The following is a 16,350-nucleotide window of genomic DNA, read 5'->3' as shown; positions in this document are numbered from 1 at the left end:
TTGGGCGCACTTGGTTGGGGGGACGGGGGCTCAGCCGGGGAGACCCTGGCGCACGTGCGTCGCGGGAGGGCGCGACGTGGGCCGGCCGCCGGCGGGAGCTACACCTCGGCCCCCCGGCCGCCGCGCCCCCCGCCCCGCGGGCCCCGGCGCCGGCCGTGCCCGCTGCGCTCCGCGCCTCCGTCTCCGCGCGCGCCCGCCCGGGAAGGCGAGGCCGCCGCCACCGCCGCCACCGCCGCCGCCCGCGCAGCCGGCCAGGCCCTCGCTCTGCGCGCCCGGGGCTGCGTTTCCGGGTAGGGCGATGAACCTGTGCGGGAGTTCGGGCTGAAGAAGCCTTCGTGCGTTTTTCTTTCTCAGTTTGAGAGGAAGGTGCAGGGCTGTGGAGGGCAAGCGGAGGGCGGGTGAGGGGCACGTTTCTGGAAAATGCAGCCAGAACCCCCCCAGGAAGTTCAGGCTGAGTGACGGGTTTGTGCTTCTTTCAACAGCCAAGCCGCAATGAAGAGCTTCTTACAGTGAAAGGAAAGTAGGTCGCGCCCACTGAAAATGCCTTTAAGGGACAAATACTGTCAGACTGACCACCATCATCACGGATGCTGTGAACCAGGTATACGCCTTTCTTCAGTTACTTTGCCCTCCACCAGAGCCACTCTGCCTTCTGTTTTCTTCTAGTTCTCCTTACCTCCTGCCCAAGAAGACATTCCTAACTAAGCAGGCTATAATTTCCCCCAGCATAAAACCAGTTATGAAGCTAAAAACTTGTGCAAACAAGAGGTCTCCCCTGCTTGATCCCTTAAAAAAAGTACTGCAAGTGTCACCTTAAATCTTTTCCACAAGATCAATTACTCAATCCCCTTTCCTTCTCTTTCACGGCAGCCTTCAGTTAGTAGTATACCCTCATGCTCTGTGAATGTTTAAAACTGAAGAGAAAGGAAAAAATGGCTAGTAGAATACTGGCATTTATCTTCGAGGAAGCTGTTTCATGTAAACTTTTAAAAACTAAAAGTTTCTCATGCTTTGATAGTGCTTAAACACAGAATAATGCTTAAACCTAAAAATGAGTTTAGTTTGGGCTAAGAAAAGTTTGCTGAAGTCAGCTTGTTGGAAGAATCAGGTTTTGTTAAGGGGAACCTCTTAAAGAAATTTCTTGGACAGAACACATTGTTGCAAAATCTGAATATTTAGGTAGAATACATAAATATTTTTAGGATAGTTTGTTCAGTGGAACTCTTTTGAGTTGAATTTATGAAATGAAGAAGTTGCTTTTTGGAGTCTCATGAAGAGTATTACAACACTTTAATAAATGTGACATATAAATTCTTAGTAGTTTCTCTGCTTATTAGAAGTATGATGTGCTTTGTCACAGACATTTAGAGGTACAGCTTAAAAAGGGAATCCTTGAATACACACTGTCACTAAACCAACTAAGAGGTCTTCTGTTACAGTTCAGAGGCAGTTATGTATCATTATTTTTGACCTAAAAGTTATTAGGACTTTTTAATACTTTTGCTTGTTTTTTTGTTGGAGTATTTTAACTGCACTACTGTACTTGGTTTTGTCACAGTAGAGTTCATGTAAAGTAGAGTACTTTTTTTGTATAATGGGAAAAAATGGCAGTGGTAAAAGGGGAAGAACTATTTTCGGAACACTTTGGTACACATGAGAATAAAATTTGTACTATGACCCTATCCCCACTGATTTGCTGAAAATAATACATCTGCTAGTAAAACAGGCAATCCCAGGGTGGAATCCAGTGTTTATTCTACTGTTCCCTGATCTGCCTACCTTTCACCATCCTTTCTGCTGCATATTTTATGTATTTGAAGTGATGATATATCACTTAACGTTTTGCCAAATGTTGAATGAATTTTGCTAGTTTTGAAGTAGAAAGCTGTGAATGACTTCTTATACTTGTGTTCCACTGTCTTTTTATTCCATTTTTTTTCCTGAGAAGTCATTTGAGTTGCATTAGTTAATTAAATCATTATATTAAAACTTCTTATTTAGGAAGAAATTTATTTGGTCACTCATTTCTTTATTTCTTTGACAAATCTTTATTGAGCACCAGTTAGGTGCTAGGCACTATTCAAGGCAATGGGGATGTAAGTGGTGAACAAAACAGATAAGCTCACTCCCTCATGGAACGTTTGAGTGGGAAGAGATAGACATAAGTAAACAAGTAAGATAATTTGTGACCATACCTTATTTAGTGTATTCTGGTAATTAAAGTTTTCTAGATACTTTAATGTCTTTTTAAAGAGGTTTTCCAGAGTTGAACTTTTAAATATGTGTTGGAACTTTTCTGCTGCTTTTTCTCCCTCATTAACACAAATTCAGATAAGTTGCATTAATTGAAAAATTTCAACTTTATTTTGCTAGGAACTCTTCCCATGCAATTTATTTTTCAGACTGTCAGGTCAAAAGTGGTTGGTGTTTCTTCGCTTCCTTAGTTAGAAGTAAACACTTTCTGAAGATTTAGTTCAGTGGAAAGCCAAAAGTTTAACTTACGGGGTAGTTAATTGTCATTATTTCAGAGGAAGGTATGGGCCAAGTGGGAGGATGTTTCCATTATTGAGAGGAATATGTTATGGTAGTTTTAAAAGAGGATGGATGCCCTCAGATGGAGGAAAGACGATGACATGATGTTTGAGAAGTTCTTTTAATGGGCTGTCCCAAGAGGTCTGGCCTCCTTTGGATTATGGACGATAGGTGAGTTCTGAATGAGAGCAGTGTGTTCCTGAGCAGGTCTTGATAGGATGGATCAGTCTGTAGTGAGGGGTGGTGTTATAAGTCTTATCAGTGTATGTAAAATATATTCTTAGTCATGTTTTAAGAAAGTTTTTTGTTAGAGAAATTTTCAAATGTTCAGAAGTAGAGAGAATGGTATAAGGAACCTGATGTAGCCATCACACAACTCTATCAGTTTCAATATGTGGACAAGCTCATTTGATCTGTATTCTCCCCTCCCCACAATTCCCTTCTCCATCCTCCACCTGCTCCCCTACTCTCTACTGTTTGAAAGCAAATCTCAGACATCATAGGTAGAAGGATATTTTAAGGGGCTTGTTTTAAGGTAGGAGAGACTCTAAAAAAAGTAGGTGTTTTATTCTGGGAAGTGTGTTCTTGGAAGGATGTAAAGAAAGGTGTTAACTTCTGAGCGTTTGTGTTTTTTGGCTGGAGAGAGATGCTCTTTTTTTCCTGAATGGTCATGTAACCTGATCTTGGGAGGGATGTTAGGATATGTAAGAGGAAATTTTATAAAATACTAACATATAAAGTTTTTTTAGGATTGAGACTATGTTTTCATGAAGAAAGAAAAGTTTCTTACAGGGGGACCTACACAGATGTGTATACCAAATGAATGTGTCCACTGATAACTGAACTAACCCTGGGGTTATTTTGAATGGTGTCTCAGGATGTGTATGTATTCTGGTGGTACCAGTGATGGTTATGGGTAACAAAATTTTGCTCTAGCTTTAAAATCAGATGTTGTTATGTGGAAGTGGAAGTTAGTGTATTAGAGGAAGTTTTCTGGAGCACGTACCTAAATGAGGACAGGGGGCTCTAAGGAGAAGTTTCCATTTTTTTCCCCCATATTTCTCCCTTATTCATTACTCTTTTCTTCATTCTTCCTTTCTAGAATTCTTGTCACTTAGAGAGCTAGGCCTTCGAGCCTTTTAGTTCTTTAAAATTGTATAACTTCTGCCCTGTCTTCTGTAGTTGTTATTTTTTGTAATCAGTTATTGGTTCTTACAGTGTACAAATACTGGAAAGAACATCTAACCTAAATAAATGATATCATCAATCTATTTACAAACTTCTACTGTTGTTTCTCTAAGGGGTTGCATTCTACTTCTCTTAGATTTTGGAAAAGAGTTTTCAGTTTTTGGTGTCAGGAAAGCAGTTGATTTGTAGATGATGATGATGCTAGAACATTTATTGAGCCTTTACTATATTCCAGGCTCTGATTTAACCAGGTACCTGCATTAGCTAATTTAATCCTCACACAACCCCATGATTTGGGTACTTTTATTATCTGCATTTTAGAGATGAGAACAGAGAAATCAGAGAGTGTAATTTGCCCTAGTGGAAACTAGTTATTGGTAGAAAAAGAATTTCAGCGCAGTCTGTCCAGGTCTGGAGTCTTCTGTTCTTAACCACTGCAGTTAGTGCCAATGTCAGATATTCCCAAAATGAGTTGTATTTGTGTGTATGTTCTTAAAAATATCTCGAAGTTTCTCTTAAAATTGGGAAAATTTTGCTTAATGGAATGATTTGGTCCTGAGACATAGTTCCTCCCATTTGTGTACACTGAACTTAAGAGTTGAAGCCAGAAAGAGAATCTAAGGCTGTGTCTCTACACATAGCCTAGCAGGCTTTATCAGACAGCTAAATGCTGTCCAAGCCTGGGCCCTGAAGCAGTAGCAGCACACATTACTGAAGTAACCCTCCTTATCTTCTCACACCGAGCAGATGATGGTAAAATATCATCTGGGTTAAGACGGTAAAACATTATAACATATTGAAAAAAAAGAGGTAATTAAAATGGCCGGTTTTTCTCCACCACAACTATCTCTTTATTTGATATCTGATGGGAAACTTCAGTTTTCCTTTTCAGTTACCTTATTTCTTATTACCATAATCTTATTTATATTATATATTTATACTGCTACTCTGGGAATTTTGGAAAGCAGGGATGATATAGACCTCTGTATATGAAAATTTTTACTTTTACAATGGGATTATTATTTTTACTTATTATAAAAATGCATACTTTCTAAAGTGCACACTTCCAAAAGCCCAGGCTAGTGAAATGTGAGGCAGAAAGTGAAAATCACCCCTATAAACCCACCCTGACAGAAAGAACCATTGTTAAATTTTGTTGGTATCCCATCAGACTTTCTGTGTTTATATTAGCATTTATACATAGACGCTCATATATGTTAAGTTTATTTCTTTCTGTGGCTACTGAAATATATATTAATATAATTGAGGTCATATTCTATAACCTGTTTTTGTTGCTTAACAATGTAGTATTGACATCCTTTGTTGTCAGTACATGTAGACCTAGCTCATGCTGTGCAAGAGCCGTGAGAGATTCTGTTGTATGGATATTTCATAGTTTATTTAGTCTGGTTCCTTTTGAGAGACTTCTAAGTTGTTTGAAATTTTTCTCAATTATTTACAGTACTGCAGAGTGCTGCAGTGAACTTTCTTGTACATCTATCGTTGTGCACTTGACCAGTTCTTTCCTTAGGCAGTGGTTTTTGAGTTTTGCTCTCTTAATTGCCCAGAGAGCTGTACTAGATTGTCCGGAGAGTTTTGGAATGGTTTATGAGGTGTGGCTAGGTTATCATTGCCCTAGAATTTTGGTTAAATTTAGTGGTTCCTCTTCAAGGGGAATAAAAAGGCAAACATGACTAATATGTACTAACTAACACCAAAATAGTAAAATCTTTGCATTTGAACTTAATGCATAGTCTCAGTAGCCTTAATTTCGCCTTGAATTGAGAAAAATTTTAGTTACATTTTTCCCATTATTTCATTTTGCCTTACAAAGATAATGGTGGAATATATACAAAAAAGTGTGATTGTCATTAACGTGATTATAGCAAACCATTGTTTTACTTCAATAGTAAATGATTTAAATAAATAACCCTTTTTTTGTGGGGATTGGGTTGGGTGTTTGTCTTCCATGTAGTTTATATCCTGGAACCTGGAGATGCTCCTTTGTTACAGCAACCACTACAGACATCCAAATCTGGTATTCAGCAAATAATTGAGTGCTTTCGATCAGGTATGAATGTTTTAGGATGTATTTTCAATCTTCACATAGTAGCTAAAAACTACCTAGAAATCCTTAGAAATAATTTTTTAAAAATAAAATGTATACATTGGTTTTCTTTACAGAATACTTTTAATTGTCATTTTTAAAAAGTGGATGAGTAAATATTGACTTGATTAGAGATTCCTTTTCAGTACTATATATTATATACTAATTTAAAAAGTAGTATGGCTTAAAGAAATATGTGGTATATTTGCTGGCAAAGATTCATTGTTATTTTTTGGCATGTTCTTTATAAACTCTCAGAGGACGGTAGTAGACTATACAGGGTCTTTATGAGCTTTGACAGAGTAGATTATTTACTCAGAATGTCTGAGATGTCCCTTGTTCTATATTAATTACTTTATCATCTCTGTTTATGTGACTCACCATCTCCTACCTAACCCTGGAGTTTCAATATCTTTAGTAGAGCACAGATAGAAAAAAGATTATTCCAGCCCTGATATTTAGATATATTTGTTTAGCTTTTCTTTCCATTAGATTACTATAATAATGGATATATAATAAGTATATTTGTGCAGTTACAATCCAGTGCTCTAAAGTAGGTGTTGCTCAGTAAGTATAAATGGTTGAGAACTGTTAGAACTCCAGTGTTTTGTAAAGTCTTAGGTTGCTGTGATTCTTAAGATCCACTTGTCCACCTCTTGTGGATTTGGCTTCTCTGACATTGCAGGCTATCAAATCAAATATGAACAAGCAAACATACATGACTGATGGACACCTAAGTGGTGGGCAATTAAAGGGTTAGAATATCTTTTGTTATTATTTTAAAGCTTATTATATCGTAATGAAAAATTTCTGAGGTTCAAAGAAAAAGATAATTTATATGAAACCATTTGTTTTGTATTGAGAAATTTTTTGAGGTGCTTGTTTTTAAATCATTTTAAAGGGAAGTAGTATCTATTTGATTTACTTTAGGATTCTAAGAAATAGATTGTTCTTTAATCTAAAATAAAGTTAATTTCTGAGTCTAAGATTCATTTCTTACACTTTTCATCTGTAGTCCTTATGGCATTGCTTTTATGTATATTTAAATCAGTAAGTATTTCGTGTATACCATATGCCTATGCTCAGTGTTGGATGGTGGTCTAACGTATTTTACTGTGTTTTTTGTTGTTGTTTTTTACTTTTGATAATTGCCCTTGGTTAACAGAAATAAATAATACGTCAAATTCTCCTGTGGTAAATACAATTAAAATTTTTCTAATTAGAGGCAGTATTTAAATACGTATCTGGCATAACAGAAGAATGGTTAGTTTTTATTTGTAGTTAGAGTTTCTGTTAGCTACTTTCAGTATAGAGATAATTCTTTTTGTTCTTTCTCATATCATGGAAATGAAGGTAATGGCTTCACACTTAGTCATATTCCTTGCTATAGGTTTCTTTTTTAAAAATTCATAATTTGGGATTAATGAAGTTATTTTATACTGCTTCAGTTTATTATAGTGTTATTTGATTAAGAAGTTAGAATTGTTTCATTTATTTGTGCTTTGTCTTGTAAAAAATACCTTTTCAACAAGCTCCTGTACCCAAAATCTATGTTTTTTTTTTTTTAACTTTGGAAGGTGAATATTTAAAAAGGAAATTATGTGTTTTTTCATTGCACTGTGGTTGTATCTGTTTTCTGTGTTTACTGTTTCTTTACAAAGCTGAAGAAAAGGGACTGTGAAACGGGTAATATGTTCTTTCTTAAATGTCCCTGGTAAATTTGCCTTCTGAGTTTTTTTTTTTTCCCAAGCAAATTTTGAAAATACTATAATTTAAATTCTCTAAGTACCCAATCATTTAAATTAGAGATGATTTAGAAATATGCTGAATGGTACAAAGAAACTAATTTTGGATTAAAAAAGGAATTCTTTTACTTCATTAGTGTATCTCATAGCTAAGTAATTCTAATTTCCTCAGGATAGTAATCTCTTACGTTTCTGGATAATCTCAAGTCTCCTAAGGTAGCTCTTCTTTAGCACTGAGGTATTTAAGCCTTGGCTGACTGAAACCTTGAGAGGATGAGCTGGAAGTTTGGGCCTCATGACTTAGGGTCTAAGATCCCTTCTCATCCTGAGACTCGTGTAAGTTTCTCCCGGTCTCAGTCTACTCCCAAGCAGCCCCTCAATGACTCATCTCTTTCTAGGCTCTTACCATTACAGCTGGGTCACACACATTGCATTTAAAGAACTATCTTGGTGGTGTTTTGTACCTGACAGGTACTTGAAGATAGAACTTTGAAGTCTATGCTTTTGCTCTTGTTAACCTTCAGAGGCTAAACCAGGTTGGGCAGTAGTAGTGTGTTAGGATATCTGCCTTTGTCTTCAAGCTCAAGATAGTTGTCTTCAGCTCCGGTATCAGCTTTGTGTAAGGGATTCATGGTCTCCTGCCTAAACTGGGCTCTCTTTGGCCTGGTATTAATTCCTACCCAAGCTGGAAGTTCATGAAAGGCTGAGGAAGGAGTTGACTCATTTTTTAGGTCTACCGACCCCATGTGTGCTGTACTGACTGCTTGGCCAGTTTTGACTCATTTTCTTTGCTTCACACTTCAGCTTTTGCTTTGGACTGTTTTCCTGGCTTTAAATTACAAATACTTCTTAACCTCCAATCTCTCTTTATTTCTATCTGCTTAACTTATAATCTGAGTAGACTTTTCTTTTTGGAATAAGTGGTTTAAAAAAATAATAAACAGGTATAAAAGGGTATACAGAAATACAAAAATAAGTGTCTTTGTTCAGACAGCACAGCTACATGGTTTGTGTCTTCTTCTGGAGACCTTCTACACACATATGAGCATATATCCCTCACTTTCTTCCTAATACAAGGAGTAGCTGACTGTGCATAGTTACGTGTCTTTGGTTTTTTAACAGTACTTTCCACTGTTGTTTGACATCTGTCCATAGATAGATACCTCATTTTTTTTAGAACCCTGACAGTTTTGCCCCTACCTGCACATTTTCTACTCTGAAATCCCTGATGGTTGGTTGACTTGAGACATGCTGTTTGCTTTGAATCCTGGCTTCAGGTACTACCTTGACTGTGCCCTGCCCTTTGCTCGAGCCTTTCCTTAGTTGTGTCAGTCCTTCCAGGATCATGTCTGTGACTTTTTGTCTTCAAATTTCCGTCGTATCTATTAACTTTTTTAAAGAAATAGTTGATTTACAATGTTGTGTTAGTTTCCAGTGTACAGCAAAGTGATTCAGTTTTATATATATATGTATATATTCATTCTTTTTCATATTCTTTTCCATTTTAATTTATTACTAGATACTGAATATAGTTCCCTGTGCTATACAATAGGATCTTGTTGTTTATCTGTCCTCTATGTATTAGTTTGTATCTGCTAGTCCCAAACTCCCAATCCAACCCTCCCTCTATTAACTTTTATTTTAGCTTCCTTCTTTTCCCAATCTCTCTCCCCAAACGGAAACAAAATTTTAAATAACAAAAAAGGTGTACTTCCATGAGGTATTTATAAATAATTGATTAATTGAGCTTAATATTCTTTCTTAGTCTCTTAGTCTTCTGGTAGAGGCAAAGGAGCTGTGGAATGCCCTAAGGTTAGAAGCAGAAAAATGGGAAATTGTCCAGTATTCATAACTGGTCTTTAATATGAAGTTGACATCTTTTTTTGAATTCTTGAAATATATATGATCTCTTTTTACAATATTATACTGTTGATTCTTGAACATTCACCATGGGTGTGAACTGCGCAGGTCTATTTTTTGCGGATTTTTTCAATAGTAAATATTACAGTATCAGACGATCCTTGGTTGATTGAATCCAAGGATGCAGAAGTGAGGATATGGAGGAAGGGAGTATAAGGAGGACTGTAGGTTATATGCAGATTTTTGACTGTGCAGAGTGTTGGCATCCCTAACCCCTGTGTTTGTTCAAGGGTCAACTGTATTATAGAAAAAAGAGTCTACCTATACAATACATTACTACTATTTGCAAGTAGCAGCATCTTTTTTGAATCTTAGGGAGGAATAAATTGCAGTGAAAAATGAGAATTGGCTTTGTGTGATGTTTGCTATTGTCATTAACTAAATTTAAGTTTGGTCATTTAGTTTCTTAGAAGAGTTTTTGTTTGTTTTTTATTGCTTAAAGCAACATTTCTTGGAGTTAGTGTAAGCTATGACTGGATTGCGATGCCTCTGTCCTGGAAGTGTGATTTATCAGAGATACATAAGAGAGTGCCATATTATATGATGGATTTTTTGGGGTTTTTTTTTTTTTTTGGTTGATACATAGCAACTGTAGGAAGTTTTAAATCAGACTGCATATTTTGGGGATGAATAAGAAAAAATGTAGATTTGTTTTATTTGTTGTTCTTACATTCATCTTCAAAGCATCTCATCTGGGGCTGTGTTCCTAGGAGAGCAACCATTTATATTAGGGAATTTCTCAAGGGCGCAGATCATATCCTTCACTTTTCATGTCTTCAGTGAATAACATTGTACCTGGTATTTAATAGGTGTTCAATAAATGTGTGTAAGACTAAACGAAAGATTCACCAATTGGGCACTAAAATAATTTTATTCTACTTACAAATTTATTGTAGTATGTGGCAGTGTTCCATGATTAATCTAGTATTTTTTTTTTTTTTACCAACCTTTGTAGGTGGTGGTTTTAAGATAACAATTTCAATTTTCGTAAGTTTTCTTATGTTAAGGATGATCAGTATGAAATTCCCTTCGTACTGGTCTTGGAACTCAGGAGGTATGACACGAGTTACAGATTTGCTTGCAGTGTTGGGATGATATTGTGGTTAAACAGTCGTCCTAAAGAAACTGAGCTCATGTGTGAGTCAACAATAAAGCATGCAGTATACTATTTAAAAATCATTATTGCCGCAACTTAAAAGGGTCATTGATCAACATATCAGTATATTAAGGGAGAAAAGGAAAGTTTATCTTTGTCTAGCACTGAAGAGTTAGAAATAATATTATGTCATGTCAACTGACTGCCACCCAACCTAATGTAAAATTGACTATTGATTCCTTTTGAAAATAATTTTTTAAACATTTTTATCAGTATATACAATGTGTTTGGCATTAATTGATAGCACAGGAGAAACCCTTGATGAGGTTTAACTAAATTTTATTGAGCACCCATTATGCGTGATAATCTGAAATATTCATTAATTAGTTAATTTCTAGGCATCAAAAGCCTTCCCTTTGGAGGGCTGGTTTTTTGAAAGATACTAATTGATGATCTGTGTAAGCAGTATGTAAGCAGTACGTAGTGACGTCTAAGATAATTTAAAAACCTAAGGCAAGAAAGAGAGTTAAATATAGGAAAAGGAATAATTAGGGGTAAGGCAGTGTGGCTCTCTCTATCAGGGTTAGGAGTTGTGGAAGAACTTATGTGGCTGTCTAGATGAACTTTTGTTGCTGTCTTGTCTCGGTGTTTCAGGTTGTAGCAAGTTTAACTGTTGACAGAGGCGCAGTTGGTTGGCTGTGTCTAATTGTCAGTGAGCAAAGCAGTCAGAAAAAGGTAGCTGATTAGAATAAAGCAGTTATGTCCCCATGGGAAACCAACAAAACCTTAAATGGTAACTGGAACTAACTTAGGGAATAACTTTTGCCTGTATTTATGGAATGAGGGCACATCTTATTTTTCTCATTTGGAAAATATGTAAGCAGATTGGAAAATCATTCAGGTCCCTTTTTTGACTTTCTGGTCAACTTTACATAGACTTAAAAGAAATCTTACTTACAGGGAAGGTTTTCTGAAACATAGAGAAGGCTCTTCAGTATGTCATTTAACAAATGCCCATCAGGCCTGGTCCTGAAAGCTGGGAGTACAGTAGTGAGCATCAAAGATATCTTCTCTGTCCTCTTAGAGCCTCCAGTTCAATGGGGATACAGAAAAGTAACTAATTACAAGATAGCGGGGTAATGTAGTATAGATGTATAGGGTGCTCTGGGGAATATAGGGGAAGAATTCTTAACAAAAAACAGGAGGAGTCCGAGAAGGCTTCCTGGAGGAAATGACATCTAACCTGGAATCTGAAGGATTGCTAGAAGTGACAGACCAGGGAAATGAGAGAATGTTATAGGCAGAGAGAAAAAAACATAGGTGAAGACCTGAAAAGTAAGTGAGAGAGAGAATTTGGTGAATCCAAGGACCTGAAAGAATTTTGGTATGCCTGGATCAACACAACTGTGTTTGTATGTGTGTGTGTGTGCATAGGTGACGTGAGGGTGGTGGAGCATTTGTGATTGAAAAGTCAGGCAGGTTCTCTTACATCGACCGCCTAAGGGTCGCGCTGTAAGAAGCAACAACCTCTCCTCCTCCTCTCTGCCATCTGCTCGGCAGCCGCAAAACAGCAGCTATGCGTGAGTGCATCTCCATCCACGTTGGCCAGGCTGGTGTCCAGATCGGCAGTCCCTGCTGGGAGCTCTGCTACCTGTAACACTGCTACCTGGCCTAATGGCCAGATGCCAAGTGACAAGACTGTTGGGGGAGGAGATGACTCCTTTAACACCTTCTTCAGTGAGACAGGCGCTGGCAAACATGTGCCCAGGGCAGTGTTTGTAGACCTGGAACCCACGGTCATTGATGAAGTTTGCATTGGCACCTACCGCCAGCTCTTCCACCCTGAGCAGCTCATCACAGGCAAGGAAGATGCTGCCAATAACTATGCCTGAGGTCACTACACCATTGGCAAGGAGATCATTGACCTCGTCTTGGACCCAATTCGGAAACTGGCTGACCAGTGCACAAGTCTTCAGGGCTTCTTGGTTTTCCACAGCTTTTGTGGGGGAACTGGTTCTGGGTTCACCTCCCTGCTGATGGAACATCTGTCTGTCAATTATGGCAAGAAGTCCAAGCTGGAGTTCTCCATTTACCCAGCCCCTCAGGTTTCCACAGCTGTAGTTGAGCCCTACAATTTCATCCTCACCACCCACACCACCCTGGAGCACTCTGATTATGCCTTTATGGTAGACAGTGAGGCCATCTATCATCTGTCGTAGAAACCTTGATGTTGAGCGCCCAACATATACTAACCTGAATAGGTTGATAGGTCCAATTGTGTGGAGCTCTGAATGTTGATCTGACAGAATTCCAGACCAACCTGGTACCCTATCCCCGTATCCACTTCCCTCTGGCCACATATGCCCCTGTCATCTCTGCTGAGAAAGCCTACCATGAACAACTTTCTGTACCACACATCACCAATGCTTGCCTTCAGCCAGCCAACCAGATGGTGAAATGCGACCCTCGCCATGGTAAATACATGGCTTGCTGCCTGTTGTACCATGGTGGGACATGGTTCCCAAAGATGTCAGTGCTGCCATTGCCACCATCAAGACCAAGCGTACCATCCAGTTTGTGGACTGGTGCCCCACTGGCTTCAAAGCTGGCATTAATTACCAGTCTTTCACTATGGTACCTGGTGGAGACCTGGCCAGAGTACAGCGAGCTGTGTGCATGCTGAGCAACACCACAGCCAACGCTGAGGCCTGGGCTCACGTGGACCACAAGTTTGACCTGATGTATGGCAAGTGTGCCTTTGTTCACTGGTACGTGGGTGAGGGCATGGAGGAAGGAGAGTTTTCTGAGGCCCGTGAGGACATGACTGCCCTTGGGAAGGATTATGAGGAGGTTGGGGTGTCTGTTGAAGGAGAGGGAGAGGAAAAAGGAGAGGAATACTAAAGTTAAAATGTCACAAAGGTGCTGCTTTTACAGGGAAGCTTACTCTGTTTTAAACATTGAAAAGTTGTGGTCTGACCAGTTGATTTGTTCAAACATTTAGAGAAGAGCTAACACCTATGCTTCTCAAACTCTTGCAAAATACAGCAGAGGGAGGAACACTCCCAAACGCATTCTATGAGGCCACCATCACCCTGATATCAAAACCAGACAAAGATGTGACAAAGAAAGAAAACTACAGACCAATATCACTGATGAACATAAATGCAAAAATCCTCAACAAAATACTAGTATATAGAATCCAATAGCACATTAAAAGTATCATACACCATGATCAAGTGGGATTTATCCCAGGAATGCAAGGATTCTTCAATACAGGCAAATCAATCAATATGATACACCATATTAACAAATTGAAGGAGGAAAACCATATGATCATCTCAGTAGATGCAGAAAAAGCTTTCAACAAAATTCAACACCCATTTATGATAAAAACTCTCCAGAAAGTAGGCATAGAGGGAACTTACCTCAACATAATAAAGGCCATATATGACAAACCTGTAGCCAGCATCGTTCTCAACGGTGAAAAACTGAAACCATTTCCACTAAGATCAGGAACAAGACAAGGTTGCCCACTCTCACCACTATTATTCAACACAGTTTTGGAAGTTATAGCCACAGCAGTCAGAGAAGAAAAAGAAAAACAATCCAAATCAGAAAAGAAGAAGTTAAACTATCATTGTTGCAGATGACATGATACTATACATAGAGAATCCCAAAGATGCTACCAGAAAACTGCTAGAGCTAATCAGTGAATTTGGTAAAGTAGCTATAAAATTTGGTAAAGTAGGATATAAAATTAATGCCCAGAAATCTCTTGCATTCCTATACACTAATGATGAAAAATCTGAAAGAGAAATTAAGGAAACACTCCCATTTACCTTTGCAAAGAAAAGAATAAAATACCTAGGAATAAACCTACCTAAGGAGACAAAAGACCTGTATGCAGAAAACTATAAGACACTGATGGAAGAAGTTAAAGATGATACAAACAGATGGAGAGATACACCATGTTCTTGGATTGGAAAAATCAACATTGTGAAAATGACTATACTACCCAAAGCAATCTACAGATTCAGTGCAATCCCTATCAAACTACCAATGGCATTTTTCACAGAACTAGAACAAAAATTTCACAATTTGTATAGAAACACAAAAGACCCTGAATAACCAAAGCAATCTTGAGAAAGAAAAACGGAGCTGGAGGAATCAGGCTCCCTGACTTCAGACTATACTACAAAGCTACAGTAATCAAGACAGTATGGTACTGGTGCAAAGACAGAAATATAGATCAATGGAACAGGTTAGAAAGCCCAGAGGTAAACCCACGCACATATGGTCACCTTATCTTTGATAAAGGAGACAAGAATATACAATGGAGAAAAGACAGCCTCTTCAATAAGTGGTGCTGGGAAGACTGGACAGCTACATTTAAAAGAATGAAATTAGAACACTCCCTAACACCATACACAAAACTAAACTCAAAATGGATTAAAGACCTAAATGTAAGCCAGACACTATAAAACTCTTAGAGGAAAACATAGGCAAAACACTCTATGACATAAATCACAGCAAGATCCTTTCTGTCCCACCTCCTAGAGAAATGGAAATAAAAACAAAAACGAATGGGACCTAATGAAACTTAAAAGCTTTTGCACAGCAAAGGAAACCATAAACAAGGTGAAAAGACAACCCTCAGAATGGGAGAAAATATTTGCAAATGAAGCAACTGACAAAGGATTAATCTCCAAAATATACAGGCAGCTCATGCAGCTCAATATCAAAAAAACAAACAACCCAATCCAAAAATGGGCAGAAGACCTAAATAGACATTTCTCCAAAGAAGATATACAGATTGCCAACAAACACATGAAAGGATGCTCAACATCACTAATCTTTAGAGAAATGCAAATCAAAACTACCATGAGATATCACCTCACACCAGTCAGAATGGCCATCATCAAGAAATCTACAGACAATAAATGCTGGAGAGGGTGTGGAGAAAAGGGAACCCTCTCACACTGTTGGTGGGAATGTAAATTGATACAGCCACTATGGAGAACAGTATGGCGGTTCCTTAAGAGACTAAAACCATATGACCCAGCAATCCCACTACTGAGCATATACCCTGAGAAAACCATAATTCAAAAAGAGTCATGTACCACAATGTTCATTGCAGCTCTGTTTACAATATCCAGGACATGGAAGCAACCTAAGTATCCATCGACAGATGAATGGATAAAGAAGATGTGGCACATATATACAATGGAATATTACTCAGCTATAAGAAGAAATGAAATGGAGTTACTTGTAATGAGATGGATGGACCTAGAGACTGTCAAACAAAGTGAAGTAAGTCAGAAATAGGAAAACACATACTGTATGCTAACACATATATATGGAATCTAAAAAAAAAAAAAAGATTCTGAAGAACCTAGGGACAGGACAGGAATAAAAACGCAGACATAGAGAATGGCCTTGAGGATATGGGGAGGGGGAAGGGTAAGCTGAGACAAAGTGAGAGAGTGGCATGAACATATATACACTACCAAATGTAAAATAGATAGCTAATGGGAAGCAGCCACATAGCACAGGGAGATCAGCTCGGTGCTTTGTGACCACCTAGAGGGGTGGGATAGGGAGGGTAGGAGGGAGATGCAAGAGGGAGGAGATATGGGGATATATGTTTATGTATAACTGATTTACTTTGTTATACAGCAGAAACTAACACACCATTGTAAAGCAGTTATACCCCAATAAAGATGTTAAAAAAAAAAAAGAGATTGATGAGTCAAGGTTAGCCC

General features: G+C 38.2%; 1 protein-coding gene and 1 pseudogene across 4 annotated transcripts in view; both read left to right on the top strand.

The window, feature by feature from the left end:
- ZNF800 (zinc finger protein 800) overlaps positions 1–16,350 on the top strand; it is a 53,807-nt gene that overhangs the window by 4,663 nt on the left and 32,794 nt on the right. For 2 of the 3 annotated variants that reach the window (XM_082400048.1, XM_082400050.1), the window contains exons 2-3: positions 483–601; positions 5,696–5,791. In XM_082400048.1, the coding sequence (XP_082256174.1) occupies positions 541–601; positions 5,696–5,791 (157 nt within the window). In that variant the 5' untranslated portion in view covers positions 483–540. Of the gene's footprint in view, positions 1–7; positions 291–482; positions 602–5,695; positions 5,792–16,350 lie in introns of those variants that run through there. The other variant, XM_082400049.1, reaches the window with a different exon arrangement.
- On the top strand, positions 5,802–15,616 carry LOC309632464 (tubulin alpha-1A chain pseudogene; annotated as a pseudogene). Its single transcript has one exon. The product of its transcript is annotated as a tubulin alpha-1A chain pseudogene (transcript).

The sequence above is a fragment of the Balaenoptera borealis genome (genome assembly GCF_965194805.1).
Source record: "Balaenoptera borealis genome assembly, chromosome: 7".
NCBI classification, from domain to species: domain Eukaryota; kingdom Metazoa; phylum Chordata; class Mammalia; order Artiodactyla; family Balaenopteridae; genus Balaenoptera; species Balaenoptera borealis.
The sequence above is the reverse complement of the archived record's forward strand: the minus strand, read 5'-3'. Positions and strand labels throughout refer to the sequence as shown.